The sequence below is a fragment of the Orcinus orca genome, chromosome 2 (assembly GCF_937001465.1).
Source record: "Orcinus orca chromosome 2, mOrcOrc1.1, whole genome shotgun sequence".
Taxonomy (NCBI): domain Eukaryota; kingdom Metazoa; phylum Chordata; class Mammalia; order Artiodactyla; family Delphinidae; genus Orcinus; species Orcinus orca.
In genome coordinates, this window is record NC_064560.1 from 13,161,762 (window position 1) to 13,184,881 (window position 23,120).

The 23,120-nt window shown below is 39.1% G+C and overlaps 1 protein-coding gene across 2 annotated transcripts in view; it reads right to left on the reverse strand.

The window, feature by feature from the left end:
* SPAG6 (sperm associated antigen 6) overlaps positions 1 to 23,120 on the reverse strand; it is a 74,145-nt gene that overhangs the window by 44,283 nt on the left and 6,742 nt on the right. For both annotated transcript variants that reach the window (XM_033407831.2, XM_004280945.3), the window contains exons 3-4: positions 11,129 to 11,295; positions 7,267 to 7,450 (exon numbers count right to left, since the gene is read on the reverse strand). In XM_033407831.2, coding sequence (XP_033263722.1) covers positions 7,267 to 7,450; positions 11,129 to 11,295 — 351 coding nt within the window. The remainder of the gene's footprint in view (positions 1 to 7,266; positions 7,451 to 11,128; positions 11,296 to 23,120) is intronic.

The following is a 23,120-nucleotide window of genomic DNA, read 5'->3' on the forward strand; positions in this document are numbered from 1 at the left end:
TTCAAACTTTCGAACTTCACTGGCATTTGTTCTTTGTTCCAGCCCAGTTTTAGGCAAGTCCCTGCCTTCGAGGAGCTCAGGCTGACAGAGGAGGCTAAACAGTAAAGGGTTAGCAGTGCCCCAGTGGAATTCTCTGCAAGAACACACGAAGGACAGAGGAAACAGAAACGAAGCACTGGATGGTTAGAAAGTTTACAGGGTGTTTTTATACAAGTGGTCCCCGGTCAGCAGTTCTCAGGGTGACTGCCTCTGGGTGGTTAATGAAGCTACCTGTGGGCCTCCACTGTCCACTTTTATTCCTGAGGATGAGCCAGCCCAACACTGTTAATAACTGCATGATATCCCACTGAGTAAATATTCCATAATTTACTTAACTTCTCCCCCCCACCCCAGCTACTCAGGACACTTAATTGTTTTGTTTGCTTTGGGGCTTTGCCATTCTTAAGTTCAGTACAGTGAACTTCTTTGTGCATTAAGATTACGTTTATTTATTAGTTATCCATTGCTACATACAAAATGACCCAAACTCAGCAGCTTAAAGCATCATTCCTTATCTCATATTTTCTGTGGGTCAGGAATCCATGAGCAGCCTAGCTGGGGGGTTCAGGCTTGGAGTTTCTCATGAAGTTGCTGTCACACTGTCTGCTGGGGCTGCAGTCATCTGAAGGCACAACTGGGGTAGGATCTGCTTCCAAGCTCACTCGTGTAGCTGTAGGAAGCTCCGGTTTCTTGCTGGTTGTCGAAGACCTTAGCTCCTCATGACATGGGCCTTTCCACAGGCTGCCTGAGTGTGTCCTCATGTCACAGCACCTGGCTTCCCTCAGAGTGAGTGATGAGAGAACCCCACAACAGAAAGCTCGATCCTGCAGAGCTGGTCACCTACTCTCAGAAGTGACAGACCATCACTTCTGCAGCATTCTGGTGGTAACACAGACCAATCCTGGTACGATGTGGGAGGGGACTGTACAAGGGTGAGAATGCCAGGACGTGGGATCTCTGAGGGGAATTTGGGAGGCTGGCTACCACGGGTCCTACACTGATACAAATATACGCTACAGGTTAGACAAACATACACACATTCACACATATGTGTGTGCACGTATGTGTTTAGTTAAGATAGAGGCACAGAGGTGAAGGTCCTGAGGGGAAGAATGTTGACATTTTTTGAGGTTCTTGATATTTTTAGATTAAACCACATGAAACTGCTGTTTTTGTTAAGTCAAAACCAATCAAATATAGGTAATTTCATAAGGTCAACCTAATATGACTGCAATATTGTTTTCCAAAGGGGATTATCAGTATGTGGCCCCACCAGCAATGTGCGAGCCTGGTAGTTTGGCCACTTATAAAGTACATTTCAGCCCTTACATCAGTAAGTGATTGCTCCAAGTGGACTCATCATTTACTTCTCCCCAAATGGTAAGTTTAGTTCCATATTCCTTAACTTACTACACATGTACTGCTCAGTTATACTGATTAATAAGCATGAATATTAAGTGTGACTTTTTGAGACCACAGCATCACCACTACATTGCCTTTTTGTTTGTTTGTTTGTTTGTTTTTGGTTTTTTTGGGGTTTTTTTGCAGTACACGGGCCTCTCACTGTTGTGGCCTCCCCCGTTGCGGAGCACAGGCTCCGGACGCGCAGGCTCAGCGGCCATGGCTCACGGGCCCAGCTGCTCCGCGGCACACGGGATCCTCCCAGACCGGGGCACGAACCTGCGTCCCCTGCATCGGCAGGCGGACTCTCAACCACTGCACCACCAGGGAAGCCCTACATCGCCTTTTAACAACAACAACCCCCCCCACACACACACACAAAACACAGAGTGCAGGCACAGGAACTCTAAGTCAGTACTGTGAGATGGGAATGTGAGCCACGTATATAATTTAAAATTTTCTAGGGAATTCCCTGGTGGCGCAGTGGTTAAGAATCCACCTGCCAATGCAGGGGACACGGGTTCGAGCCCTGGTCCGGGAAGATCCCACATGCTGCGGAGCAACTAAGACCGTGCGCCACAACTACTAAGCCTACACTCTAGCCCACAAGCCATAACTACTGAAGCCCATGACCCTGGAGCCTACGTGCCACAACTGCTGAGCCTGTGTACTGCAACTACTGACACATGACATAGAAAAGAATCAGGCCAGCCAGCTCTGTCTGGATTTCTTCCTTACATTATCTATTTGGTAAACGGGTTGTAATCTACTCGATGTTTCTGTAGTATCAGAATGAGCCAAATCCTGCAAGCACTGCTCATCTGTGGCTGTAGCAATCTCCTCTCCTGACTGCTACTGAGCTGGAAGGGAAATTTCTCATTTGATTTAGGATATAAATGATATCCCTGAGAGAAAGAATAGTCACACATGTGGAAACCAGTCATCAGGGATTAAAAACAGAGGTATCTGGCAAGACTGTCAGATACTACAAGGAGCTTAAAATGAAGAACGATGAGCTTTCATACACTTGCCTTTCTCACATTATAAAAAGGAAGACTCTCTGAAGGGTTCTGAGTAATTGCCAAGCAGTTCTGCCATAAATGGCTGTCTGACCAGAATAAATCGTTTAACCTCTCTATTTCAGTTTCCTCACCTGTGATATGTTAATATTATATATATATATATAATATAATGTGTTAATAATTAAAATGTTATAGAACACCTAATCAAACGTATTCCTCTTTGCCAGGACTGAGAACAGCCAAAGTTTATTCTGAGACAGCAAAGGTTTACAGGAGGCAAAGTTTACAAGAGACAGAATTTTTAGCTAAAGCTCCTAAACAAACACTGAAAACTTAGTTTTCAGCCCAAATGTGGAAGATCTTTCCTACAAAACACTTACGCAGCCCCTCCTTCCTCAGGCTGCGGCCAGGCCGCTGCTCTCACCTCTGTCCCAAGTACTCTGATGACTGCCACATGCTGCGCTCAAGTTCACTGGCGACGCTCCTCCACGAAGCTGCTGTGCCACCGGCGGGCGCAAGGCCAGAGCCAGGCTGCCAGGCGGAGCGAGGAAGGAGGGCCCTGAGCGCGAGGAAGCCCCCGCCTGGGCCCTACCGGTGGGAGCACCGCGGCCGCAGAGCCCACCGCTCCTCCTGCCTCGCCCCCTGTAGCTCCAAAAGTAAGACCAGTCCTCGGAGAGAGTGAGAGACTTGACACCGATTAGGTAAAAATGTAACCAGAATAATTCTGCTGAGTGGGAGAATGTAGCAAGACGGAGGAAGAGGGACAACCAGTCTGAGAAGAATTCTACCTCGACCTTTATTAAGGAGCCCAGAGTAGAATGAAGTAGCTTATTTATCTTCCGAGTAAGAGGTACATATTATCAATTGTATTCCGTACCTGCTGAGTCAAGCGTGGACATTTAATGAGACCATTTGCCCCGAGTTAAAACCACCACCACCACCATTTCTGGTGGAGAGCCCCCAGTTTCCCTTGGTTATCTGTAAAATGCTTTAAAATCTATACATAGAAGTAACTTTTAGAAATTGCATTTTTCAAATAAGGAAAAGTCAGATGATGCCCATAGATTTCCCTCTTCTACTAACTGTACGCTCACTTTATTTCTGTTTCCTATACACAAACGTTTTTCCTTAAAGGTTCCTTTCTTATTGCGCTTAAAGGTACATATTTTTTGCACCTCCTTTAAGGTTTATATTTCTTAAACTATCTAATCAAACAACTTACCACGAATACCCAGAAGAAAACACTGAATGAATCCCTTTAATCTCAATATATTCCATTTTTAAGAGATCACCAAGAAAGAAATCAGGTTATTTGGAGGTAAATCTTCTATTTTCACTGATATTCAGGATGTGAATGATGACTTACTGCTTACTAGATAACAATTCCCTTTCCTTCTGAGAAATCTATGCAGTAATCTCTTCTGGGAGCTTCTGGGTCCCAAGCCCCTAACTACTGTGAAATATTGAAATTACACTGGGAATTCCATGTGGGAGCCAGATTATAGCCAAAAATTGGAATAGAATCCCAAAGACAGAGCCTATTCATGAACTATAATCATTTAGCCTCAGGTTCAACAAAAGGGAGGTATGGAAAGGTTACCTATGGGCACCTGCCTCAGAGCATATCTGCATGGTTGTCCTCAAAGCTCTTTTGCACCACTCTTTAAAATACCTATGTTACAATCTGTTTGCCGTAAAGTCCTCTGACAGTAAAAAAAAAAAAAAAAAAAATACTAAATATACTCATGTAGTTTCCCCATGATAACCAGCTTCTAATTTAAAACATTGCTTTAGTTTTCTCAATCAACAAGTGTTAAACAATAGTCTTAAGGTGAAGCTACTTGGAAAACCAAAATCCAGATATTAAAGAAATAATTTTCATATACCAATTCTGAATCATTCTAAGCAAAACAATAGTTTTCTTTCTCAATTTACTTTTATATCATTTTATTATTTTGTCTCCAATAGTGTCACCATTTAAAAACCAAATTAAAGGACTTCCCTGGTGGCGCGGTGCTTAAGAATCCGCCTGCCAATGCAGCAGACACAGGTTCGAGCCCTGGTCCGGGAAGATCCCACATGCCACAGAGCAGCTAGGCCCGTGCGCCACAACCACTGAGCCTGTGCTCTACAGCCCGCGGGCCGCAACTGCTGAGCCCGTGTGCCACAACTACTAAAGCCCACGCACCTAGAGCCTGCGCTCCACAACAAGAGAAGCCACCACGATGAGAAGCCAGCGCACCGCGATGAAGAGTAGTGCCCGCGCACCGCAGCCAAGAGTAGCCCCCGCTCGCCACAACTAGAGAAAGCCCGTGAGCAGCAATGAAGAACAAACACAGCCAAAAATAAATAAAATAAATAAATTAAAAAAAAAAACAAATTAAACATAACCATGGGACAGCCACTTCCTGTTTCTGTTTTGAGTTTCTTCTTCAAAACTCTTTCAAGGAGTACTTAATGAAACTGTATGGTACAGGGGTTGACATATGGCTTTGGAGTCAAGACAGATTTAGACTCAAATTTTAGTTCCACCGTTAACATGACTTCAGGTATCCTAAGTTCCACTTTCTTCCTCTTTTTAACAGGGAGAGTAATACCTGCCCTAAGTGTATCTGTAGCCAAAATGAGATAATATCCTAAAGCATACTGCACAGAGCCAGGCACACGGTAATTACTTGATAAACGGTAGCTATTATTTTATACATGCACACACACTGAAAAATCTGGAAAACAAATTAAAAACATCCTTAATTCTATCACCCTAGTAGCACAAACATGTACGTCCTTGTAATTTACATCCACATAAAAATTTATTTTTATATTATTATAATTGTAATGTGCAATTTTGTCTTTTTTTTTTCACATAATCACTTTTCCATGTTATCATGTAGGATTCATAATTACCTTTTATTTGTTGAGTGAGATTCCATTAAGTAAATTACTATAATTTAACCACTAAATTCCTGCCAAATATTTGAGGGGTTTTGATATTAGAAATAATACTACAATAACATTTGCATGAATGCAGCTTCTTCATTCTGTGGGATTCTTTCCTTAGAAAGAATTCCCAAATCAGGCTTTCTAGAGTAGCCATGAACTCTTTCGTGGCTTAGATTAGTTTTGCCAAATGCCTTTGCACAAGTTTCTACAATTTGTAGTGCCTCCATCAGTGGGCAGAAACATCATCATGCCCTCTCAGACCTTCAGTATTAATACAGTATTCATACTTTGCATTTATTGATTACTTACCATGTACCAAGCATTGGTCTATCTCATCGTCCTCACAACAAATCTCTGAAGTAGTACTTCCTCTCTTGCAGATGAAGAAGTTAAGTTTCAGAAAGTTTAAAAGCCATGTCCAAGGTTACACAGCAACTAAGTAGTAGAGCTTGGACTCAAACTCAGATCCTGTCCTAAGGCCACAATGCTCTTAACCACTTGGTTATATTTCTGCTTTACTCTTTTTTCCCCCCAAATAATAACAGGTAGGAAAAGATACTTTCACTGATGTTTTAATATGCAGTTCTTTGATTACCAGCAAAGTTTACACTTTTACATATGTTTGTCTTAAAACTGTTATTTTCTTGTTGTGTTATTTGTTCATACTATTTAGCAACTTCTGTAAAGTGGTGGGAGCAATTTTGTTCCCTATGTATTTTTTACTGAGCAGGTGTGTCAGCACAACCTTCACACAAGAGGCCCAGGCCCCTTCTTTTTCTTTTTTATTTTTTTTGCGGTACGCGGGCCTCTCACTGTTGTGGCCTCTCCCGTGGCGGAGCACAGGCTTCCGGACGCGCAGGCTCAGCGGCCATGGCTCACGGGCCCAGCCGCTCCGCGGCATGTGGGATCTTCCCGGACCGGGGCATGAACCCGTGTCCCCTGCATTGGCAGGCGGACTCTCAACCACTGCGCCACCAGGGAAGCCCCTGGCCCCTTCTTGATGGCTTCACTGAGCTCAGTTTATAAGAAAAGGTGCTCCTTCTCTTTCTCCTCCTTCCTGACGATTATGGGCTGAATACAAATATGTTCTAGCAAGTTACCACGTCCATATCTTTTCAACAATATTCACTCATACGACATGGCTCCTGGCTGGCTTGGAACACCCTACCATAAGCGAGAGTGAAGACCCAATGTCCCCTGAGGGGTGACAAACTCAAACAATTTTGTAACGGAACCGATTTACCAAGGTCCTTGAATCTAATCAATATCTCATTCTCCCCACATCCCCCTGATTCCCTTTCTGTCTTCAAATTTTTCTTTTGCTAACTAACATAAAGACTGAATGTATAGGTTTTTTGGTGAATTTGTGATCCAAATAACTTGGCCATCATTCGAAACTTATCTCCCATAATATATAGAAATATCATTAAGACGTCATATCTGGGACTTCCCTGGTGGCACAGTGGTTGGGAATCTGCCTGCCAATGCAGGGGACACGGGTTCGAGCCCTGGTCCGGGAAGATCCCACATGGCGCGGAGCAACTAAGCCTGTGCGCCACAACTACTGAGCCTGCGCTCTAGAGCCCTAGAGCCCACGAGCCACAACTACTGAGCCTGTGCTCTAGAGCCCATGCTCTGCAACAAGAGAAGCCACCGCGATGAGAAGCCCGAGCACCACAATGAAGAGTAGCTCCCTCTCTCCACAACTAGAGAAAGCCCACGCACCACACCAAAGACCCAATGCAGCCAAAAATTAAAAATTAAAAAAAAAAAGACCTCTCATATCTATGGTTTACTAAGCAAAACCAGATTTATCTAATTAATCTAAACTTTAACAATCCTATTTTATAATAAGGCCCATTACCTGCATTATGTCTTGCAATATAGCCAAGTGCCCAGGCTGCAGCCTCTTTGACTCCAGGGTCAAAATCTTCCAAGCATATCACCAGCGTATCCAGTGCTCCACAATCCACTATCGCCTGAGCTAGTTGGGGAGAATGTTTACCAACTGCTCGTAACACAAAGGCAGCTGCTTTCTTGTAAAAACGCTACAAGGATAAATAGACAAAACTCAAAGTGAATTGAGCTAAAAGTTAAAATAGACCAAAACCAACATTAAAATGACATTGATATATTAAAAAAAAAAAGCTCAAAAAATAAATAAATAAAATAAAAAATAAAACTAAGAAAAAAAGCTCAACAGCTATTAAATATAAGAGATGAAAAACATCCTGCAATATCATTTTGATTTTTTGATGTTTCCCCCATTGCCTTTGTTCAGTAACTGAACTGAAAGGATTTAAGCCTTAAAATACATTTCAAATGTTTTACTCTGAAACATGCATTTGGAAATTGTATAAAATAAAATATAAACATATTTCCTACAAATTCATAAAATAATGAGATTTCATGTTTGTGCATTACAGTGAAAGGTATTTGTTTGCCCTATGGGAACTTTTAGATTGTTAGCGCATGCAACTGAACTGTCACCTAACAAATTCGTTTCCTTTACTTGCCCTCAGTCTCTAAGCATGACCTCAACTAACCTTTCTGGTGTCCCACGTTATCCTGAAATAACAACTATGTTCTGAGGCTCCCTTAGCAATCATCAGATAAACATAAAGGCAAAATATTCATGATACATTTTAAAACTCCTCCTGGCAAATAAACCAGCCTGACAGTGCGTTGTTATTTATCCCTTCTTAGAAATGTTTTTTTACAAAGATATAAATGACTTACCATTATGTGAATTTCAAGTAACACTTCATACTTATAATATGTTCTACGTGTAAATTTTATCAGATTAAGAAATAAAACTGAAACACAAGACTAACCTGTTTTTCTTCATATTGCTAAAAAAAAAATTAGATGTAGAGGAAGTATTTGGCTATAACACTCCCTGTTTTATGGTTAGCATAATGACACAGTAACAGTCTCTTAACTCTATCTTTCATTAATAGAGCCCAATTAATGCCCTATTTTAGATTCTAAGTTTCTATTTCTTTACAGCGACTACAAAAAAAAGCGACTAGATGACTATAGCATCTGTTTTGAAAGCATTCTATTTATGCAGGCTAAAATATTAAGATTCAATAAAAAATTATGTGAGAGAAAATACATCAAGTATACTTTAAAATATTGTATCTCCAAAATCAGTATATATTGACAAGATAAGAAATATGCTATGTTAGTAATGATGTTTTGACTTGATATATTTCTTTAGTTTCTTAAATGTCAACATATACAGGCATTAAGATATTTGTTATAAAGTCTAATTTTACATGTCAGTAACCAAAAATCTCCTACTTTATTATAAAAATTAGAATAGTTTTAGAGTAGCTTCCCATAGATTATTTTCTCATAATTGTGGAAAAATAACGGTGACACATTTCTTGTCATTACCTTAAGCTAATTTGACTTTTTATATTGCAGAATTTTCAAATTCACACTTTACTGGGCATCAATAGTCAATACTAACTACAGTGCCTAGAATATCACTCTCTGATCTCATTCCAAATCCCTAACTCTCTTCTCTCCCGGAATTCCTCACCAAAAGAATTACCCTTTAAAAAAAAAAAGAAAAAAAAAAGGAAGGAAAAGCAAAACCAGAGGACTTTGTACCTCATAAAGAAGATATTAAATCTCCTGGGAGAAATGGGCTAAAGGCCTGGTAGGGGAAGGAGAGAGAAGCCTGTGAATGATGCTTCACATTCTCACTTTCTCCTCACCTCTGCCCTAGTACTTTTTGTCTCTTTACAGCTAATGGGTACTCATTCACACTTAAAAAACTTTTGTTGAGAACCTTCTATGTGAGACACCAAACACAGGCCCTGCCCTCAGAGAAGGAGGTGAGTCCAAGCATTTGATGATAGAAGGAATGCCTACAAGAAAAATAAAATTTCTGTAACTCCTCCTAGGGATAAGACAGTTATTAGCAAATTACTCTCCAATCTAAAAAAATAAGGCACATTTTTAAACAATTAGGACTTTTTTTTTGGTAAATACACATAACATAAAATTTACTATTTTAATCATGTTAAAGTGTACAATTCAATGGCATTTAGCGCATCCACAATGTTGTGCAACCACACCTATCTAGTTCCAGAATATTTTCATCACTCCGACAAGAAACCTCCCACATGCTAAGCAGCCACTTCTCACTCCCTCCTCCCCCCCAGCCTCTGGTAACCATTCATCCGCTTCCATCTTGATGGATCTGCGTATCCTGGCTATTTCATATAAATGGAATCATACAATATGTAGCTTTGCCTGGCTTCTTTCTGTTAGCACAAAGCTTTCAAGGTTCACCCATGTTGTAGAATATCATGATTTCATCCCTTGTTATGAACTGATAATATTCCATTGTATGGATACACAACATTTTGTTTATCTAGTCATTCTTTTGGCTATCGTGGATAATGCTGCTATGAACATTTGTGCACAAGTTTTGTTTGAACACCTGTTTTCAATTCCTTCAGAAACATAACTAGGAGGAGAACTGCTGGGTCATATGGTGATTATGTTTAACTTGCTGAGGAAGTGCCAAACCGTTTTCCACAGCAGCTGCACGATTTTACAGAACTTCTCCACACCTTCACTAACACTTTTATTATTATTTTCCTTTTTTTCTTTCTCTTATTTTTTTATGGCCATCCTAGTAGGTAGAGTGCTATCTCATTATGTTTGGTGTGTTTTTTTTAAGATTTGATTTTATTTTTGGCTGCATTGGGTCTTCATCGCTGCGCGCGGGCTTCCTCTAGTTGTGGCGAACAGGGGCTACTCTTTATTGCGGTGCACAGGCTTCTCATTGCAGTGGCTTCTCTTGTTGCAGAGCACGGTCTATAGGCACACAGGGTCAGTAGTTGTGGCTCGCGGGCTCTAGAGCGCAGGCTCAGTAGTTGTGGCGCACAGGTTTAGTTGCTCCGCGGCATGTGGGATCTTCCCGGACCAGGGCTCAAACCCGTGTTCCCTGCATTGGCAGGCGGATTCTTAACCACTGCGCCACCAGGGAAGCCCCGCCCCCATTTTTAAAAATTGTATTGTTTGTCCTTTGGTTACAACAAATAAGAATTTAATCTTAAAGACATGTCAAGAAAGATACATCCCTAGGTTATGATAAACTAGCAGGATGGAATGAACAGTCCAAGACCCTATGTAGAGGAAGATCCTTAACTATTGTTAGAAACATAGAGGGAACCAGACAGGATGAAAAAAACAATGGAGGCGCTCTTATATGGCCCTTAAAAGGGCTGACATGCTTTCATACTTGGAAAAAAATGCTTTGGCAAACCTTCCATTACATGTATTCTCCTTCCTTTTGGATGCTTCTCTCCCCCTTGCTTCAAAGCTGTCTCTTACATTGTCCATTAACCAGATTTCACCATTGTATATAACTTATTTGCCCAGGGCTCCATACACCTTTCTAAGACTGATCCTATAACTTGAATAAACCCATGCTGAGAAATACTGCTTTATGCATAATTCCATTAAAAATTATAATATGTTTTCTCCTTATATTAACAGTAATGGAGAAAAGCTGCCTATCAGCCCCAAAGTAAAATACCTTAAAAGTATTATTACATGCAGTTCAAAGAATTGAAGGTTGTATTAACATCCTAATAATTCTATGCCTACAAACTTGCAACTGTACCCAAACTATCAATTTTTTAAAAAATCCAAAACAAACAAACAAAAGAACATATAACTTAGTTTTTAAAAATTCTTACGTTCTGTTCTGCCAGTGAATAAACAAGCTGTGGAAGAATGTTGCCCTTCACTACTGCTTCTGCTAGGTCATCATTATAATTAGCCAGTCTCCCCAGAGCCAAAGCAGCAGTCTGTTGAATTGTTGGGACCACATCCAGAAGAAGAGGCCTCAGCAAAGACATTACACCTAAGTTATGAGAAAACAGAAATCAGCAAATTTTAAATTAAAAGGCAAGCATACCATTCAGCATATACGCAGATAGGAAAATTCAGGGGAATATATCAGTAAAACAACAACAACAAAATCATGCACTAAAAACTAATGGGATATCAAGCAGCATCTAACTGGCTAAGGCACAGAATAATACAACCTGTAATTATCAAAGTAGCAGCTTAGCATGGAAATAAGAAAGGCTTTGGAGAACCAGAGTTTAAATCCCTGATTTGGCAAACACTAGCTGCGTGACGTCACGAACGCAGAGAGAGGTTGTAAAGCACAGAGTAGAATGCCTACCTAGCACATGGCAGGGAGGCAGGTGTTGGGGAGCTGGGTCCCTCCCACACAGCCTTTGCACATCCTATCTTTCAGGGCTCAGTGCCGTCCTTTCCTCTCAATCAAGTCTTCCGATGTTTTTTTCTCTGATTCCAACTGAACTTTGCTTCAGGGCTAGGTGAGCTAGGAGGGCCATTTGGCTAGGGCCTCCCATTCATAAAGGGCTGCAAATTCAGATTTCTGACATTATCTCCAAATAAATAAATCACAATACTAGCTCTCATAATATTCATTCTAGGCTTGAATACATAGTAGGAATACCATCATAACAACAATAATAAAAGTAGCTTATATTATAGGTTATTTTGTGCATGCATTGTTTTAAGAACTTATTTTCCATATTAATTCACTGAACTCTCATAACAAACCTAGGAAGTAAGCCCTATTATCACGTCTATTTTATAGATGTGGAAATGGAGGCTGAGAAAGGTTAGGGAAATCCTCACACAGTGGTGGAGCAAGGTTAGCAATTCAGACATTCTTTTTTGATACTTACTAAATAAGTAATATGTATGGAAAATTGAGGAGGTGGGGAAACATGATTGCATTTGGGCCATTTTACTGGATACTTCCAACTCTGTATTAACTTTGCCTTACTATAAAATATGCAAAATAGTCAACTGTTATTTGTACTTTAATGACGGTGTTTTAGTCTAAGATTACAAAAAAGGTAATGACGAGAGTTCAAACTAGAACAAGTTTAGAAATTTGACTTGCTAAACTTAATTTACAGCAGGCTATTCAACTTGATGTTATTACATCTTTTCTTTAAAAACATACCCCAGTGACCTATAAAAGCAAATACATATTACCAATATTCTTTTATAATGTTATATCCAGAAACATGTGAAATAGAAATAAAAGGAAAACATTTACAATAACATATAGGATTAGACCAAAGTAAGATAAATGGTACTACCAAATAACATAAGCAGAGAACAATGATGCTTATCACAGAAACATTTAATGATGAGACCTGTGGCTTTTCGCAGTTCCCAATTTCCTTTAGTGATCATTTTTACGTCTAAGTTCGTTTGGTTAGATCATTTTACAGAAGGCCACCGTTGCAAGTCTGCATCCCACTCAGGCTGGTTAACTTCGCAGGCACACAAAGTGTGCCTAGGCCCCTCCTCAGGCCTAGGCCACAGCTCATGTTAAACAAATCAGCATGTCCATGTGCATAAGTGTTGCTTATATTATTCTCTATACTTTTCTATAGAGATAATTTCTGTAATATCTCACAACAAAAAGTTTAATGCACAGAATAAGGTATTAGAATGACTACCAAACGTTAACATGGGTTCCTTCTAGAAAGTTGAATCTAAAACAATTTGTTGATCTCTTCTTTGTAGTTGCTTTATTACTCAATTTAAGTTTTTTAACAGTGGTAAAATATATATAACATAAAAATTACCATTTTTACCATATGGGGATGTACAATTCAGAGGCATTAAATACATTTACAATGGTGTGTAATCATCACACCATTGAACCATTAAACTGCTTTCCACAGCGGCTACATCATTTTACACTCCCACCAGCAAAGTACAAGTGTTTAAATTTCTCCCCATCCTCACCAACGCTTGTTATTTTTTTTTAGAATAACCATCCTAATAGGTTTGAAGTGGTATGTCCTTGTGGTTTGATTTTTATTTCCCTATCACCAGTGATGGTGAATGTGCTTATTGGTTATTTGTACATCTTCTTTGTTGAACTGTCCATTTAAGTCCTTTGCCCATTTTTTAATTGGGTTGGTTTTTTTGTTTTTGTTCTTGAGTATAACTTAATATTTTTTATAATGAATATGCACCATTTTAAATAAAACAAGTCAATACTCTAAAAAAGAAAAGCTAAATTTGTTAACATATATTTAAAGTTTCATAATAAATACATTAATGAGGATGCTCAGAATAGTTTTAAGAGAATCACAAATATGTTTCATATTATTTTTCCCTGATGATTCGAGTATTCCCTTTTCTCCTCACTTGATATAATTATGTGAAGGCAGTGGCTTATTGTCTTTTGAAATATAAATGGAAAATCAATCCATACTGGGTTATTCAACCTAGAATTTTGAATTAAACTGCAAGAACTCTGAACTTTTATGTTACGAATTTGAAGAATGAATTTATCTAAGTTCATAATATTTCTTATTATATTATTATGTATTATTAGTTACTATATTTAGCTAACACACCACAAGTCTCCCAATGTTGGATATTTTCAGTTTGCCATTTTAGCAATAAGATATTCTACCCCCAAAGACGTATTTCACTTGTCCATATACTCAAAGGAATTTTCTGCTTTGTATATTTTCTCCTCCCTTTTTCTACTGCATCTGGCCCCGGAAAAATAAGGTCAATAAAATGACACACAATTCCTTTCCTTCTACTCCAGTATTCAAAATCAAAGTTAGACTTCTATGCAGATGTTTCTGCTCTATCATATTCCTTTGTTCAGACAGTAAGAATTTTGAAAAATTTTAAATCTCTGAATATAAAAGTAAAAGCTAAAGTTTCCATTTAAAATATCTGTTTAAATAAGGTCATTCTGGGGCCTCCCTGGCGGTCCAGTGGTTAAGACTTTGCCTTCCAATGCAGGGGGTGCGGATTTGATCTCTGGTCGGGGAGCTAAGATCCCACATGCCTCGCAGCCAAAAAACCAAAACAAAACATAAGCAATATTGTAACAAATTCAATAAAGACTTTAAAAATGGTCCACGTCAGCAACTAAGCCCATGCACCACAACTACTGAGCCCTCGCACCACAACTACTGAGCCCTCGTGCCACAACTACCAAAGCCCGTGCGCCTAAAGCCCGTGCTCTGCAACAAGAGAAGCCACCGCAATGAGAAGCCCGCACACCACGACGAAGAGGAGCCCCTGCTCGCTGCAGCTAGAGAAAGCCCGCACCCAGCAACAAAGACCCAATGCAGCCAAAAATAAATAAATAAATTTATTTTAAAAAATAAATAAACAAAATAAAAATGGTCCACATCAAAAAAAATCTTAAAAAAAAAATAATAAGGTCATTCTTATTAGAGAAAATATTGCCCCAAATTTCTAGTCCTTGAATTGCCTCTTAGTGCTTCATAGTCCTCAATCCCCAGGGACATGTTTTTATCTCTTACATAGGCTAAGCATACTTTATTACTCTAATTGCAGGTTTGTCCTAGATATACAGATAATGATGCAAAAGGAACTGAGGAAGTGAGGAAGGAAAGGAGGGAGGAAGAGAAGGAGGGAAAGAGAAGCATATATAACATAAAAAGAAAATTTTCCTTACTTGTCTGTCCATTAGGAATTCATGGTGATTGATCCTTGGTGAGTGAATGCATGAAAATGTAGAGTCCGTAAGTTACAACAGTCGGAATTACCGCTACAATATCTGATAGACAAGGTCTCTAGTGAGCAGCTAATGACTCAATAGGGTCTCCACTGAAGGAGCCAACACATACTAGCTAATATTGGGTTGGCCAAAAAGTTTGTTTGCGTTTTTCCATAACATCTAACAGAAAAACCCAAACAAACTTTTTGGCCAATCCAATATTATATCTAATAGTAAAAATTATTCCTGTATTATACTCTAATATCTATAAAACAATTCTGTTTTCTTTATATAAATTGATTAAATGGTGTGAAAATGTTTCTGAAATTTAACCTACAGGCTAAATCTTTACAATCTTCCCCACCCCCAACTTTATAGCTTTGAGTTTCTTTTCTGTATTTCTTGTTCCAGTGCCATACTGGAGACACTGCTTCTAATACTTACATTGTAATCCAGTTTTGCAAAAAACAACCTCGCTAATCCTACCCTCGCTAATCATTCATTCAAAAAATAGATCAAGGTTTACCGAGTGGCAAGAAATAGGACCTCATACACGAGTAAAGGCAGTTCATGCTCTCAAAAAACTAATAATCTAGTGGAAGAGATTATAGAATAGCCTCAAAATAATCACAACTCTTTCCCTTAATTCCTTTTAATACAACATAGCCCTAATCACTTTAATTTTGCATGCCAATTGCATATGTAAGTCAGGAAAAAAAGGTCAAAACATTTCTAAAGACAAAAAAAAAACTAACATTCTCATATTACATGAGCATAATTTATATAGATATTACTTCAATCTGAGGTGTTTTATAAAGATATTTAACATCTCAACTTTGTTCCATTAAAAACAATTCTTTGGGTTCATTTAAGTCATAGTAAAGATTTCTGGTTGCCCTGGTTACTTTTTTGTTTTGTTTTGTTTTAATTGTGGTAAAATATACATAGCATTAAATTGATCATTTTAACCATTTAAAGTGTAAAATTCAGTGGCATTAAGTACAGTCATAATGTTGTGCAACCATCACTACTGTCATTTCCAGAACTTATTCATCATTCCTAACAGACACTCTATACCAATTAAACAATAACTCCCCATTTCCCCCTACCCCCAGCTTGTGACAGTTTCTATTCTGTTTTCTGTCTCTATTATTTTGCCTATTTTAGATACTTCATATAAGTGGAAGCATACAACATTTGTCCTTTTTCATCTGGCTTCTTTCACTTAGCATAATGTTTTTAAGAGTCATCTGTATTGCAGCATGTATCAAAATTTCATTCCTTTTTAAGACTGAATAATATTCCATTGTATGTATATACATTTTGTTTCTCTATTCATGTGTTGATGGACATTTGGGTCGTTTCCACCTTTAGGTTATTGTGAATAATGCTGCTGGGAACAGTGGTGTACACGTATCCATTTGAGTCCCTGCTTTCAATTCTTTTGAGTATATACCTGGGAGCGGAATTGCTGGACTAAATGATAATTCTATGCTTAACTTTTTGAGGAACCACCAAACTGTTTCCACAGTGATGGCACCCTTTTACATTCCCACCAGCAAATTACAAGAGTTCCAATTTCCCCACATCCTCACCAATATTTTGTTGTTGTTTATAACAGCCATCCTGATGGGTGTGAAGCGGTATCTCACTATGGTTTAATTTGCATTTTCCAATGACTAGTGATATTGAGCTACTTTTCATGTGTTTATTGTCTATTTGTTTATCTTCTTTGAAGAAATATAATTGATTTAAATCTTCTGCACATTTTTTTTTTTTTTTTGCGGTACGCGGGCCTCTCACTGTTGTGGCCTCTCCCGTTGTGGAGCACAGACTCCGGACGCGCAGACTCAGCTGCCATGGCTCACGGGCCCAGCCGCTCCGCGGCATGTGGGATCTTCCCAGATCGGGGCACGAACCCGCGTCCCCTGCATCGGCAGGCGGACTCTCAACCACTGCGCCACCAGGGAAGCCCTTCTGCACATTTTTGAAGTGGATATTTTGTTGGTGGCGGTTATAGTTCTTTATATATTCTAAATATTAAGCTCTTATCAAATATATGCTTTGCAAACATTTTCTTCCATTCTGTGAGCCGTCTTTTCACTCTCTCGATAGTGTACTTTGAGGCCCCTCCTTGTTTCTTAGACTTAAAATGAATATTTTTTACTTTCCAATTTTACTCAAAATTATCACAAACATAAAAGATTTGCTATAAATTTTACAAAGCTTTAAAATTTTAAACTCAAACAATACGTTTTATTTTAATCTAAAACTACTTTCCATGTATCCATTTACTATGAAACTGCTACTACAGTTCATTCAAGTTTTGGAAGAAGTGATTTTTGCATACAGTTAACCAATACTCAGCAAAGGATTCACCCTTAACCATCAACGTCAACGTTACTCAGACATTCTGTTGGGGCCCAATTAAAATATGAAAGAAACTTCGTGCTTTAGAAATAGAAGGAATCTTGCCCTACTTGGTACATCACTGCCTATGCTGAGAGACAAAAGACTGAGATGGTTAATAGCATGTATCTGGAGGGAGATTGTTTGGGTTCAAATCTGGACTCTGCCACTTCCTGGCTGTGGGGCCTCAGCGAGATTACTTAACCACTCTGTCTCAGTTTCCTCATTTGTAAAATGGTGACAAATTCTAGGACCACCGTATAAAGCTGTTGTGAGAATTAAAATGAGCTAAAATTTCTAAGGTGCTAGGAAGATTATCTAGGACAAAATAAACACCAGTTGGATGCTTGATAAATAAAAGTGCTCTAAAGGAATCAATTCCCTATGTTGACCATATTTTTCATCAACATTTTATTATTATTAACATAGATGACTCATTAATCAATCAGTACCTTACACTGTAATGGAGAAATATTTAAGGTTGCACGGCCCCACAGATTGAGCCTTTTCTACGATGTATTTTAGAATTACTATAGAATGAATAGCTCATTCACCATTCATTTAAGAAATATTAAGAATCTACAACGTGTTAAAACACAATTGTCCCTGACCTCAAGGAACTCATAAAGGGGTCATGAGAGATAAACAACACATTATGATGTGTGCAACTAAAGGAATAGAGGATGCTTTGCAAAAACACAGTAGAGCATCTAACCCAGGCTTTGAGGGACAGAGGGAAGGTGCAAAGGCTAATTGCCATCTAAATTGAGATCTGAAGGCTCTCAGGCAGATTTTCTGCTGAAAAAAATTGGAAGGCGTAGGGATTGGAGAGAACTCCAACCAGAAGAAACTGTATAAATGAAGCTCAGAACCAAAAAGAGTTTGATATGATGACAAAACTGAGAATACAGTTTGACTTTAGTACAAGAGAGGAGTTGGAGAAAGAAGGCTGAGATGAACAGAGAGAGACAAAAGTCCTGAAGGGTCCAATGAACTGTTTTAAGTATTCTAAATTTAATCTGAGCATTAATGTCAGTGCAGTGACAGATCAGATTTGCACTTTGTAATGAAGCATCTCAGATTACACTGGGGAGAAAGGATGAAAAGAGAGAAGACCACTTAGGAAGCTATTATAGGAACCTAGGCCAGATGTGAAGATAGCCTGGAGTACAGTAATGGCAAAAGGGAAAGAGAAAAGTGAAAGGTCTAAGGAGATATTTAAAGGACAAACTGATTATTGTGAAGAAGACGGAGGAATCACTGATACTTCCCAGTTTCTGGCTTGGACAAGGGATGCATGATTGTTGCAGACTGTTGAAGAAGCCATGATAAATCTATACTGGTCTGAAATGTAAAGTGGGAGGGGTGACGCGGCAAGGGATAAAGCTGGAGAGGTTGGTTGGGGCCAGATAAGTTTAGCTATAGGTTAAATGAAGATTTCTGTGATGTTGTTCTAAGAGAAATGGGAAGCTATGGGGAGCTTTATTGTTTGCACTACTCATTCTCAGGGAAGTAAATAAATGGAAATGAAGACTTTGAATAATTCCCAGGCCCACCATGTGTGGCTGGGCAGGCTGCATACTGCACAAATCCAGGGGACGCCATTCACATAGACCATGATATAAATGGCACTCCCGAAGTTGTGCAAAGCACAGTAGCCATCCTTGATATTTATGTGGTTCTCTATTTTATGTGAATAAATCTTACCTCCTCAGTATAATAATGAACATCTCTAGAGCAGTGCTTATGTTTTACACTTTTCTTCTATTTCTCAAATTACCTAGCACAGTTCTGAACGCACATCTAACTCTTATTGAAACACTTTGTGGTCTTGACTCTAGAGACCACTATCCACTTGGATTTTACTATTACAAGCACTACCTACTCTCCTATCACAGAGTAATTCCAATTACACTCATCAGCTTTACTCTGATTTTAGTTTTTTTTATTTCTTTAACAAGTTATTACATTTACATGTCTATATTTTTACTGAAGCAAGTTTTATGACACTGATGAGTTTTAAAGCATGTTCTCGTTTTCCTTCACTGGTCATTTTTCACTTGAAAATATTTGTGTTCCTCCCTTGCTTTTCTTTAGAGAAGAATTTTCAGGCCTTGATTTGATTTCTTTCATCCTCTATGATTATATACCTCTGGCCACTATTCTTTCATTTGATTAAGAATTAGTAAATTTTGGTATCACATATCTATTTGTCTTGCTTTCTGTGAAACACTTTTTCACTGCCATAACTATAAAGTCAATTATGGGCTTCCCTGGTGGCGCAGTGGTTGAGAGTCCGCCTGTCGATGCAGGGGGCCCGGGTTCGTGCTCCGGTGCGGGAAGATCCCACGTGCCACGGAGCGGCTGGGCCCGTGGGCCATGGCCGCTGAGCCTGCGCGTCCGGAGCCTGTGCTCCGCAACGGGAGAGGCCACAGCGGTGAGAGGCCCGCGTACCGCAAAAACAAAAACAAAAAAAAAAGAATGAGTAAATTTTGGTATCACGTATCTATTTGTCTTGCTTTCTGTGAAACACTTTTTCACTGCCATAACTATAAAGTCAATTATGGGCTTCCCTGGTGGCGCAGTGGTTGAGAGTCCGCCTGTCGATGCAGGGGGCCCGGGTTCGTGCTCCGGTCCGGGAAGATCCCACGTGCCACGGAGCGGCTGGGCCCGTGGGCCATGGCCGCTGAGCCTGCGCGTCCGGAGCCTGTGCTCCGCAACGGGAGAGGCCACAGCGGTGAGAGGCCCGCGTACCACAAAAACAAAAACAAAAAAAAAAGAATGAGTAAATTTTGGTATCACGTATCTATTTGTCTTGCTTTCTGTGAAACACTTTTTCACTGCCATAACTATAAAGTCAATTATGATTTTAGGTGTTATATCCCTTACAACACACAAAGATCCTTATAATTTATTTAAATGGTCAGAATGAATCACAAAATGTATATATAGTCTTTTTTACATAAAATTCAACTGTAATCATAAATGATTCAAGAAACTCTTATGACCAAGGGTAATATATTTTCTCCTTTTAAATTTATTCTCATTAACTTCAGTATCCTCTGAATTTTGTTTGGTGATTCACTGTCAATTCAGTCATTTGTGAGTGAAGGACTACCACACCTGACATGTCACTGTTGAGTGGGGAGGGGTGAGAGGAAGATGAGACAGAGATCACTGACCCTCTCACTGGCAGCCAGCAACTCTTCTGAGAGGGCAAGGAAGCACAGTATGTACTCACTTATTTAACATATACTTCTAGAGCATCTCCAGGCACTCCTCTAAAAAAAATCTACAAATACTAACCCATTAATCCTCATTACAATCCTACCAGGTAGATGCTATTTATAGCTCGGGAGTCTATGCCCTCCTATTTCTCCAATGTCAGTCACCCCATTTACCAATGAAAACTGGCCTCTGTGCTAGGTTTAGAATGCATACCATCTCTTGAATTCACATGATTCTGCCATTAACGTTACTGTAGGTCTCTTCCATGATTACTGTATTAAACCGAAATTCCACTGATTTGTCCAGTGCAACTGTGACTCTTGACTAGGTCACTGCCCCCACCATCTATATGGGAGATTTATACTGAGTGAGTATGCAGAGCATAAAAGTTATGGCAAGTTCAATTTACATGATACTTCAGATAAAAATGATTAGAACTTACGTGTTTATAGTTAACGTGAAGAAACATAAAATGGGCTTTTAACATAGTTTCCAAATGAACATGTAAGTTCCACATATCCAAGCCTTTATTTTCATTTCAGATCTCTCTCCTGAGGCCCAGAGCCCTATCTATCCAAACTGCTTACCAGAGTCACTGGCACATAGATCTCCCAGACACACTTCAACCTCAGCACTGTTACTGAGTGAAATCGCCATTTCCCCTGAGCTGTTTGTATCCCTTCTCCATTAATGAAGAGTGCTAATTTGCCTAAGTGACCAGAAGCCTTGGAGTCATTTTGTTTGTTTCTTTGTTTCTTTCTAAAAGTCATTTTATTGTGAAAGCATGAAGGACTGCCTTTCATCAGGCAACAAGTTTGCCATTTCAAAGCTGTTTCAACATTTATTGAGTGCCTATGTTGTACTGGACCCTCTGCCAGGTGGACGGCTGTAACAATATTTAAAAACAATTTTATTGAACTATACTTAATTTACAATGTCGTGTTAGTTTCTAGTATACAGCAAAGTGATTCAGATGTGTGTGTGTGTGTGTGTGTGTGTGTGTGTATCCCTGTGCTATACAGTAGGACCTTGTTGTTTATCTATTTTATATATAGTAGTTTTTATCTGTTAATCCCAAACTAATTTATCCCTCCTCCACCCTCTTTCTTCTTTGGTAACCATAAATTTGTTTTCTATGTCTGTGAGTCTGTTTCTGTTTTGTAGTTTTGTAAATGAGTTCATTTGTATCGTATTTTAGATTCCACATATAAGTGGTATCGTATGGTATTTGTCTTTCTGTCTGGCTTACTTCACTTAGTAAGATAATCTCCAGGTCCATCCATGTTGCTGCAAATGGCATTATTTCATTCTTTTTTTATGCCTAAGTAATATTCCATTGTATATATATACCACATCTTCTTTACCCATTCATCTGTCTATGGACATTTAGGTTGCTTCCATGCATTGGCTATTGTGAATAATGCTGCTATGAACACTAGGGTACATGTACCTTTTCGAATTACAGTTTTCCTTGGAGTCATTTTGAACTCCTCTCTCTCCTCACCTGCCCCTGCCAGCCCCCTTCTACTAAGTCACAAGTCCGACAGACCTCTTATCCAGCATGACTGCTATAGCAAAAATGGATACCTGGTCTTCCCGATCCTGTTTCAATCCCCTCCAATCTATTCTCCACACTACTGTGAAAATCTTCTCCCTAAAACACAAAATGAATCCCTCCATCCCTCTAGTTAAAACTTTTCAAAGGTTTTAGGATAAATCCAAACTTCAGATGAGGTCCTTCATAATTAGGGCTGTTTTCCTCTCCAGCCACTGACTTGCCTCTCTCTTGTCCTATTACCCCAAGAAGTTCCAGCCATACCTAAACATCTGCCTTTTCTATCAAGTACCATCTTTTCTCTTGCCTATTTGCCTTTGCACATAATGTTCCCTCTACCCAAATGCAGTTTTCCTCTCCCATTTCTTCATCTAGCTAACTCCTAAGAAATTAAGCACAGATAACACCTCCTCCTAAAAGTCTCCCATGACCAGCACTCCTCATTCCTAAAACTTGATTAGGTACCCTTCATATGTGTTCCATATGTCTATATATCAGACACTTATCAGAAAGTATGTATTTATATATCTCACCATTAGCAAATAAGCTCCTTACGGGCAGAGTCTATGCCTTCAATTTTTGCATGATCAGCATCTAAGCATGCATCTGGCACTTGGGCACTCAGTAAATGTTTGTTGAATGATGAACGAACAAACTCTGAAAATTAATGTGCAATTTTCTCTTTTTAGGTAAATTTTAGTTAAAATAACAAAATGGATAAAGTGTTCATAGTTCTTTTGTTAGGTACACGAGGTCAGGTACATAAGTGTCATTATTATAAATTCATAAAGCTTTAAGGAACTCAAATGAGTCATTTAAACTATCCCCTCACCTAAAACCACCCCACATACATATAATTCTATTTTAATTTAAAGTCTTCTAGAGAGCTGCAAATTTTAAATTAGTTCTGTCTTCTTCTGTCAATGTGTTTTCTCTTTTA